At 48.6% G+C, this 10,648-nt stretch overlaps 1 protein-coding gene across 1 annotated transcript in view; it reads right to left on the bottom strand.

Annotated features, from left to right (window-relative positions):
- Positions 1-1,716: 1,716 nt before the first annotated feature.
- Positions 1,717-10,648, bottom strand: part of Dap160 (dynamin associated protein 160) — an 88,292-nt gene continuing 79,360 nt past the window's right edge. The window contains exon 38 of the mRNA XM_075696463.1: positions 1,717-4,008. Coding sequence (XP_075552578.1) covers positions 3,860-4,008 — 149 coding nt within the window. The 3' untranslated portion in view covers positions 1,717-3,859. The remainder of the gene's footprint in view (positions 4,009-10,648) is intronic.

Genomic DNA, 10,648 nt, shown 5'->3' with positions numbered 1-10,648 from the left:
TTATTAGTTAACGGAATTGACTCTCGGGTAGAATAATCTGGCGGCTTGTTTAAACCTTTACTTACAGGCTGCTGCGACACGCCGGGGTCTCCATATGCAGACTTCGCTGCTCCGGATAAAGGCCTCAGCAAATATTCAACGCCGCGCACTGAAGACCATCTAGTACATACCGTTCCAGAAATGGACAAAAACGGCTTCAAAACACTGTAAACAAGGAAAAACTACAGAAATCCGATGACGACGTTGAAGGATACACACAAAATCGTGGTGTTCTTGAGAGTCCTTCAGCGCAGGATACGCTTTCTCTACTAGATTCATGCAGTTGATAGAGAGACACAGCATAGCTGGAGTCGCATTAGCAGATACTGTAAGCGACAACGGCGACGTCTCGTGACGTTGTGTTCAACCAAGGCGCGCGCGCGCGCAAATCTTACCACTATGAGCAATTGCATTCAATTCATTTGCTTTTGTAAGCTCGTCGGCAACGACAGAATAATCAAGAAGGCGTTGTTTTTTTACATCTTTGCTTTTTTCAGAGCGATTGGACTTGAGACACAAGAACTTCTCCAGCTAGTGGGATCATAGCATCACTTGACGTCGCCATAGGCGCTGGTGTTCCGGGACGCATTTGACCCGTATACCGGCATGCATCCGTTGCCTACTGCATCATAGCTTTGAGAACCGCTATATTGCGGAAAATTACGAAAAAAGGCTGCTCGATCATTACACGAGAAAATACCATATACGAGCTGGTTGTTGGGACAGAGAGAAGACACCTCTCAACGGACCTCGCGGCGAAGATCGAACTGAGGACAGACAATTGCGCCCACGGTTCCCTTATACAAGCAATCATATCTTGCTTAACTTTCTCGCTCCAAACACACACAATGATTCAACAAAAACTATAACACTCGGGGAAAGCTCTCATAAAGTCGCGAAACTCTCTGCAGCAGTATGGGAATGCCTCTTGAGACTAGCATTTGTGTCGTCGGTGAGCGGCACTGACGGCATTTGTGCCCCCCGTCGGAACGTAATGGACAACTTACGCGGTCAGTGAATGACCGCCACTGTCACTGCAAAAGACGTGACAAAAATAATAATAATAATAAAGGCAGGCAGGTAAAACAATGACATGACGTCATCCTGCCGTGCACCATTTCGCTCCCGTAAAAAAAAATTTAAAAAAGTTTAACAGTGATTTCCTACTCGCATAGCACAGGCAAGACGACGGCTTTGTACCAGGTACAACATAGAAGTTTTGGTAACCCTGTAGGCCCGCTTGCGAAAGCGTGGCCACGCGGGGCACGACGTATAAGCTTGTACTCGAGTCTCGAGTACGGTGAACTCGCGAGAGACCGCAGGGGCCGAACTCGCGAAAAGCTTTTACGCCCGTAGGGAAGCGTTTCTCACTGGCCGGCGTATACACTCACTGTTATCCCTCGCCCTTTTATTGGTGTCCGTTTATAACGAAAAACTCTTGTGTACGAAATACACTGTGAAAGCTCGCACAGAATCGGGTTTCGTAAGTCAACGCGAGCTTGCGGGCACTGCGTGGAACAAGCGGCAGCTTTGAAACGCACACTGACGGTCAAGTGGGTTTTTGCTTCCATCCCGTATTATGACCGTCTTTTCTTTTTTCCTTTTATTCTTCCTGCTTGAAGTGACCCGCCTTGAAAAACAGTGACGCTCAGCAATTTTCACCAACTGTAGCGCTTACTTTCTAAGCTTGAGTTTTTCTACGTTCACTCTTCTATGGTCTCGTCAACTACCCAGACGCGTCGTTCCGTAGTGGCTCGCTGCGCTGATAATTCCATTAAACAATTCTCGGCTGAGACATCGCGATCGCATCCGCATAGTACCCACGAGTGATGCTTATACGTTGTGCATATAAGGCGAATATCTAGAGCCACGTTTACTTGGCCGCAGCCACATGCGGCTACGAACGAAAGCTGGCACGGCTTTGTAATTCGCATTTCTTCGCTCAAAGCAAACGGAAAATACTCTCTGGTCTTTGAGCTGGACCCACAGGAGATTTAATTTTGTCCAATTTTTCCAGCCGGCCGAGCTGCCCAGAAGACTAGTATCCGATAGTGGCGCGAAAGAGAATCAAAACACAAAACGTCTTACTCGTCGGACCGCTAGTTTCAGCGTTCCAGACTTACAATGAGAAATCACTTTCGGCAAAGCTGCGCCAGCTCCCTTACACAGACGTGCACGCACCGTCTGCTATAGAAATGTAGCCCAACGTGACCGTTCGTTAGAACGGACAGAAATCTTAATATTTATTTAGTTGCAATGAACAATACTATCTTTCTGTGAAACTGTACACGCTACGAGTGCATGTACAGTCCAAGATTACACCAACGTTCGTTGTCAAATGCAGTAATGTCACAGGGCCAAATGCGCACTCAGGTGAAGGTCACGATGGGCTACACGCGATAACAGACGGCACATTGGCTGAGGGTCCGTAACGCGGTGAAGTAACACTACGCCGAAGAGTTTCACTAAAACTATTCACCTCGGTCTACGCGCGTCCTACGTCGAAAATGATCACTGTGCTCTCGTGGAGTGAGCATGTCGCCTGCTGCCCTGGCTATTCTAGGCACTGCATTCGGGCGCCACATGATGACACGACACAGGTACAGGCGCCCTTGGGCAGCTCGCTATTTGAGACTCGTCATACAGCCTCGACGGCCTACGTAACCTAGCGCAGTAGCTAAGATAGATGATTGAATGCCCGGACATGACCACGTCACGCGGGGACTCCCGTTTTCACACCCGTATGGAAAAGTGCAGGCACCCTGGAGAAGGCGCGGTTGTCACAAACAGTCACCACTGGAGGGTCCCAACTTAAGTTTTGCATCCACCAGTGCTCCAAAAAGCAACTAATTAACGTTCCCCCGAGAACCACCGCTTCAACAAAATATGATCAGGTACAACTGGGAGGCTTGTTTATACGAATCCTACCCAGCGCAGCCAGTCTGCTGCGCCCTTCTGTGGCAGGGAACTTCCCAGTATTTTTCCAATCGCGAATATCAACATCGCGAACAGCCGCGTTGCCATTCGCTGCTGCAGTGCAGTAGAACCCCACCCAGGCCGGTATGACGTGAGGATATTCCTCCCGGCCAATGTTATTTTTCCATCATACACCGTTCACCACCGGCCGATTGTGGTCATAACGTGGTAACAGCGCAGCTCCTATACCACTGACTAAGCGCGAAAAGCAATCAGTAGGTTTGGAACAGAATCGTTACATCATACTAGCCCTTCTTTGAAAAGGCAAGTCGGTGGTTCGAACCCGCACGTTGTGGGGTACGTAACATCGTTTATGTCGTGTTCTGCGATGCTTATTTAGCCCCGGATGTGAAGGAAACGCGTATTTCGGGCGCAGTGGCTGCAATGGATATGGTTCGTATAAGTACGCAACCGGGTAAACCGGCCAGTACGCCTCCCTGACAAAGCCAGCGCTACCGCTGTCCACCTTCCTTGCGCCAATCCTGCAGGATCCCTTGACTCTCGATACACCGGTAGAGAAATCAAGCTTTCACAGTATGCGGCCGCGGCGGGCAAACTTACTTTCAGCCATATCGACCCTCTGGACAGACTCGCGCTTCGACTCACGCTGGGAGACACGCCGTGACCGCGTGAGCCTTGGCGAGACAGAGGCTCGCCACACTGCGCGAAAAAGAAGCGCCGTGGCACCATTACCGGCATCGGCGATTATCCGGCCGCGACACGCCGGCCTTCGACAGGGTGCCAGCACGCAGAAGCCGCGGCGGCACGTACTAAAAAACAATGGGCCCGGCGGCAAGAAAGGGCCCGGCGGCGGGCGACGCCGGAAGCGGCACGAGGCACGCCGTCACGACTCGAAGATGTGCAGGTCGAGCCGGATGACCACTTCGCCCTGGTCCACCTCGTAGAGACGCAGCTGCTTGGTGATGGGACCCCGCGTCTGCCGGGTCTCCTGGACGATGTCCCACACGCGCACCTCGGTGCGGCCCAGGAAGTCTTCACAGCAGGGGAGAAAGGCGAGGAGAAAGAAGCGTCAGGTACAGCGAGAAATTGGTATACAGTTCTCTCGACGTGTAATGCACTGGGCATGCTACTGACAAACGAGTACTGCAACTACTGACTACTGACTACTGACTACTGACTACTAACTACTGACTACTGACTGGGCATGCTACTGACTGCAACCGAGTTGTAGGTTGTTTGCAATATGGAGGAAAGGTTGGGGGTAAATTAACTACGGCTGACTGCACTGTGTAAGCTAACTCTGCTGACACCTGAACGGCGGTCAGCAGTGGTGGGAAGAGCTTGTAAGTAGGTAAATGACAAGGGGAGAGGATACCAGAAAGGATTAGAGTCAAAGAAGGTTGGCACTCCGTCGCTCTTGTCTGGTGTGCATCCTTCCGTTTACCATCAGTGGGCGCATTACATGACCGTGATTCTGAGACAAACCAGCACACATCAAGGTCGAGAAGCAGTAACTGTCTGATTATAGTTGTAGCCTGCATAATTACCGAGTGAATAGGCGCAACAAGGACGAGACAGGAGACCAGCACCAAATTGTCAACTATACCTATTAGCGGAGAAATGTCCGAATACGCATATAATTCGTCCTGCATGCGCAATAAGCGTTACATGTATATAAAGAATACACAAGAACACGCCGACATGTCACTGTTAGTCTGTCGAATGCCAATTTAGGCGTACTAACTAGCCGCGTACGACTGCATTTGACCTTTCGTGTAGTCTCAACGTGGCCAGAAACAATGTGTACGTTGCACCCCTAGCTAGTAAGCGGCATTCCCCATACACTAAAACCTATACGCGTATCAGACAACACTGCTAGTCACACTGTAAAAAATAAATGCGAGAACACAAAGAAAAAAAATTATAGTTTCACTACAGAAAATTTCTGTCAATGGAAGAAACAGAATACTTCATTTAAAAAAGTGACGCTCTTCTGTTTACGGTCAAAGAAGGAATTCGCGATTTCAACAGTATTGGCCCCCATACGATAAAGTGGAAACATTCGTCATTAGTACTGCATGCGAAATGAGATTTATTCGTCTCTTTGCTATCCTCAACTAACGTTTGCATGCAGCTTCACCAGCCACTCAAATATACGCAGATAGATCTCGCATGCACGAGACAATCGGTCCTATAGTTTTTGAACAAGACGCAGCTGCAGTCATGGCGAGCGATGCCGCTCAAAGGATGGCTATATAAACTAGCACAATTGATATTTGGGTGTGTCGCGTAGTGCCAGGTGTCTTGGCGTCAGATCTTGGTCTTTCTAACATCTCCCAAGTTCTGCGTAGCGTGCTTATCTGTGCATGCATGATCTTTTACAAACGCATCCCAGCATTTCACCCCTTCGTGCTACATAAAATCTGTAGCCATTAGGGGAGTAAAAGTTACTCCCCCAAAGGAATACACTAACGATCTTTTTTTTTGTAAGATTACAGAAAAACAATAAGCAGATTATTTTGGTGCAAGTACAGAAAAAAGAAACAAGTTAACAGAAAACAGAAGAGAACAGAAAAGATGTGATACAAAAATGGCAATTCCATTTGTTTTTTTTTCTTTTTGTTTTTTTTCCCGAAATATGTTTAGCAGTCCAGGTAAGCCTTCTTAAGAGCGCGACAAATAATCCAAGACTTTCATTAACATTTAGTAAATAAAGAGCACAACACGAGTTAAGGTGAAGTTGCGTTAAAAAAGTACATTTGCGCACTTGTTTAGCACGCGTGAGAGTAGTAACATACGCCACACAAGTGATGCGCCCAACGAGCCTATCCGCAACTACATAGATAGCGGTGGTGAGAAAGAGAGACCTTGAGGAACGTGAAATTAAGAGCTAGCGCCTTCAGAGAACATCTGCAGAATAAGGTTATGTTTAGCAGGCAACAATAGTTATGGGCGACCGACACAACCTCTACGCCCGAAGCACTGCCCTGTACCCACGCCGCAACCTTCGCATTGTGAGCTACATCGCAAAAACAACCCGGTAAGCGGAGATACCGACAAGAAGGCCAGCCTGCTAAGGGCGCTTTCACACCGGACAAGCACCGTTTGACAACACAGCCCGCAAAACAACGCGTCGTCCGTGTTATAGCGCAGCAGGAAGAAGAAAAAAAAAGTTAGGATACACGTCGACGCATCCTAACTATTGTTCCCGCCACGTGGTAGCGGAGCAACCACCGACAAACACGCTGCTCGAGAGCAGTGTTGGGCAACAGCTCGCCCCGGTGCGACAACGCCCTAAGTGATTTGTCGCTTCACTGCACGACACATATGCATTGCGGGCGCGGGAAACGCACTCCACCGGCGTACCCAACGTCGACGCGAAGCGCTTTGTCGCTCGCGAGTCGGCGGCTCGATGGACATAGAGGCAGGCACGCCTCTTACATTCCCCCTCTCCCCACTTTGCGTGCACGCAAGCACAGCCGTACTACCAACACCTCCTTCCCCTCTCCCAACCCTCACTCTCCTTGCTTCCTTTCATAGAGGACGTGTGCCCTCGTTGCATCGCAACACCACTCGTCGCGAGCTGCTAACACCGTGTCCGCCTATGCATTTCTCACGGTCCCTTTCCTTTGTAAGCGCTAGCGCGCCGTTAGTCGCCGTCGTCGCTGTTCTTTGCGGCAGAGAAGTAAAAGGCCGCGCCGGAACCATGTCGCCACCGCTGCTTTCCACGACCAGAATCAACCACCGCGGTGACAGGCTATTTCTCGAGGAAAAAAAGAAAACGAATGCCACCCCGACCTTTGTCCTTTCTGCTCCCATTTCTCGTCAACTCTCGCTTCCTGCGCGCGAGTGCGTCCGTAGATGGAGAGATTTCGCGCGTCGGGACACCGCGCCGTCTAATTTGTATAGAAAGGTTTGTGCGTGGAATATACGCGACACGTTCGGCGCAGAGCCGCAGAATACCGAGTAAGGAGTGCGAGTCGGTTGCGCTATTAAGCGCCTCGCGCAGGCAAGGCGAATTACGTACTCGGAACGCGAGCGGCGACGTTGCATGCTTTTTGAAAAGCCTGATCGCTACAGCGACATAAAATGCCTCTCGCTATACGGTGTGAAAATATGAAAGACGAAAAATTCGGGGGAGGGGGGAGGGGGAAGGCAGAATTTACGGCGTAAATGTGATGATTTTTTTTCTTTTTTGTTCGCGTATCATTCTTTTTTTTTTTCATGAGCTCTTCGAGTTTCCAGTTTATTGTGAAATTTTACTTACGGGGAAAGGATCACTGAAAGACCAGGAGGAAAAAGAAAACATAAAATAAAGGTTGCGTAAAGAACGTCGAGAGACTACAATGACAACGTAGCCGGCGAGCAAATGCTGTAGAAATGGAGTGAGTGAGTGAGTGAGTGAGTGAGTGAGTGAGTGAGTGAGTGAGTGAGTGAGTGAGTGAGTGAGTGAGTGAGTGAGTGAGTGAGTGAGTGAGTGAGAAAACTTTATTTCGAATCAGAACGAATCGCGTCCGGCGAGTTAGTGGACTGGGGCATCCACCGAGGTTACGGCCAAGAGTTCTTGCAGCTTCAAACGAGCCAGTATAACCTCGATAGTGTTAGTCAAAGAGTTGAGTTCTAGTGACTGTTGGAAGCTGAATTTCAATTTATGGGCTTTTTTTTACATATATTGCCGAAAATCGGGAAAGTTGGAAAAAATAGAAGAACGATATTTACAAATCCGTAATTCTGCACCAAAAACAGATATCGCAGTTCTGTAAGCTGCAACCGTTAGAACATCCAAAACGGGGAATCTTGATATAATAATTTACATGCTACATGAATTTGTGACAATGTTTACAGTGGTACTGCAAAAGTCCTGCTCACACATTAGTGGTATGTTTAAGAGCCATGTATAATAGGCCGGTATTGTCCGCTTTAGAGCAACTATTAGATGCAATTCACAGAATTATATAATTTTTCATTGCTTAGTTGCAAACTTGATAGTTACGTTATCTTAAAAATTGCGATTTTCAACAACATTTATAAAAACATCGACTCTCCAAATAAAGGAATCCGCTTCCAACAGTCACTAGATAATAACTTTCGTTTCTGAACGTAACAAAACTCATCCACCTTGGTGCAGTAGTAACCGAGAGAAACGATTTCTGCTTTCCCGAGTATTTATACCCCCGAGCTAAAGCGCTTCCTCTGAAAACCTAGACCAGTTCCCTGTCAGGCGGCGGCGTCGCAGGGTCTTTGGCCCTTCCAGTGCAAACGCAGTGACTTATTGGGAAAGCGGCAACAAATTAGGTAACCAAGAAAAGACTCTCCTTCTGAGTGCCTTGGCCACAGGAGCATGCTGGATGGTGGTGTCTATTCTGTGGAAAGGTAGGCGGCGCATAGTTACAGTTTGCTTCGGGAACTTAATTTCGTCTCTTCGCGCCGTCTCTCCGCTTCTTTAACTCGAAAGGAAACTGAAGTAATTTCGCGAACTCTTCACTTTGCCCTACTATCTCGGTCCTGGTAACTCAAGCGGCGCGTGGTATTTAATAGCGTACGCCTACAACCTTTTGCGTAACGCTAAGTATAGAGACGGCTGAGAGCTAGCCACATAGCTCATCGATGACTGGGACCTCGCACTGCGACAGGTGAGGTACCAATCATCGACTGCATCGGAACCTGACGCGTGAGTGTATGTCAGGTAGCTTTCCCGCTGTACATTTAGTGCTGCGGTCTTTCGGATGTAAACGTTTGCAGCCTCCCCGTTCTCATTATTGACGGAGGTACGGGTTCTGAACCACTCGGCCCAAACGAGCAAAGTGCCACCAGGAGACTGCGCGCGGGCACACTAGGAAAAGGGGCAGAGAAGAATAAAAAAATACAGCAGGAAAAGAGAAAAACGAGAAAGCGAGAAAAAATAAGAATAGAAGAAAGGGAGGAGAATCTCAGCTACCTCGTGTTGCATTACTTGGAGACACAGAGACAAATAAAAGGCACGGAGGTTAACCAGAAGAAGGCTGGAGAGACGTTTCAATAAACCTACCCTATATAACTTAAAACTAAGAGCTCATATTTTGACACCATCATCCTCATAAGCCTAATTATGTACATTGCAGGATAAAAGCCACTCGCAGCGATCTGTCCTTGCTTCCGTCCTGTGTCAGCCGACTCCCATTCATGTATATGCCTTCAATTTCTCTAATCTCATCGCTTCAATTACGCCGCCTTCGACTGCGTTCCCCCTTCCTTGGCACGTGATTTATTACAATTAACCGACTGCCCACGCATTACAAGACCTGGTCGACTCATCTTCGCCTGTAGTTATCTTCTTGCAGCCCTACACCTTTGAGCACTATAGACTGTTTGCACTGACGTCATCGGGGCCGCCATATTGGGCACTGTAGCACGTTGAGAAGCTGCTTAAAAAAAAAAAAAAAGAAGAAGACGCACAACAAGGCTGGTATATAGCGGCAATTACTTCTGTTCCGTTCTATGACACTTGTACTATCCACCGTCCCCGGCCGGCTGATCGGCAGTGGTCGTTCCACGCGGACGGAACGACCACTGACCGCTATGTTCGGGCAATAGCACGGTGCGAAACATGTTTTATTAGTATGTGAAGATATCTACCCAGCTGTCAGTTTAGGCTTCTCTGGCTTCCTTGAAGCCATTAGGTCAGGGAAAGCAGGGGGAAAGTAAAGTAGGGAGATCACAAACAACGGAGGCATTAAAAAAAAGTTCCCAATACTAGTTCAGAAAATGTGATGCTGGGAAGCCTGTGTGTGTGTGTGTGTGTGTGTGTGTGTGTGTGTGTGTGTGTGTGTGTGTGTGTGTGTGTGTGTGTGCGCGTGCGCGCGTGTGTGTGTGTGCGCGTGTGTGTGTGTGCGCGTGCGTGCGTGCGTGTGTGCGTGTGCGTGCGTGTGTGTGTGTGCGTGTGCGTGCGTGCGTGTGTGTGTGCGTGCGTGTGTGTGTGTGTGTGTGTGTGTGTGTGTGTGTGTGTGTGTGTGTGTGTGTGTGTGTGTGTGTGTGTGTGTGTGTGTGTGTGTTTGTGCGCGCGCGCGCGCGCCTACGCATTTCTATGCCTACACAACGAAGAAGCCTGACCGTCCGTGCGCCAGTCGCGTAAGACGAATCGCTATAAAGAAATTAATGTATAAAACAACATATATTCGAAAGGAAAAAAACGATGGCGGTGGTGAGTTTCGAACCTACGACACCACGCTCAGAAGCCTAGTGGCTTACCCACTGGGCTGAACACCCACTTTTCTTTTCTCTTTATTGCCTGGCTTTAAAAAAAAAAGAGAAAAAAAGGCATATGGCGTAACTGCCGTGCGCCGCATTTTGAGTGGTGTACAGAATCATCATGATGGGATCAACACCCACGCTTGCAGAAGGTACATATATTTGAACCATATCAATGCGCTGGGCCTGCGGTACAAAAATGTCAAAGGTGAACAGTTTCTATGAAGGCTTTGTTGAAAGATTTGGTGAAGGTGGAATAAAAGTCCTCTCTAGGACCAGGTGTAGGACCGACTTGAAGCATTGTAGACATTAAGAACATTCCGTTTTTTGCGAAAATTTAATGCCAAGCACACCACATCCCGGATGCGTTTCGGTGGTCGCGGGATGCGCCACCGAAACGCATCCGCACGAGCGCTCCTTCACCGAAGGAAATGCCACCGATCCC

The sequence above is a fragment of the Dermacentor variabilis genome, chromosome 6 (assembly GCF_050947875.1).
Source record: "Dermacentor variabilis isolate Ectoservices chromosome 6, ASM5094787v1, whole genome shotgun sequence".
NCBI lineage: Eukaryota > Metazoa > Arthropoda > Arachnida > Ixodida > Ixodidae > Dermacentor > Dermacentor variabilis.
The sequence above is the reverse complement of the archived record's forward strand: the minus strand, read 5'-3'. Positions and strand labels throughout refer to the sequence as shown.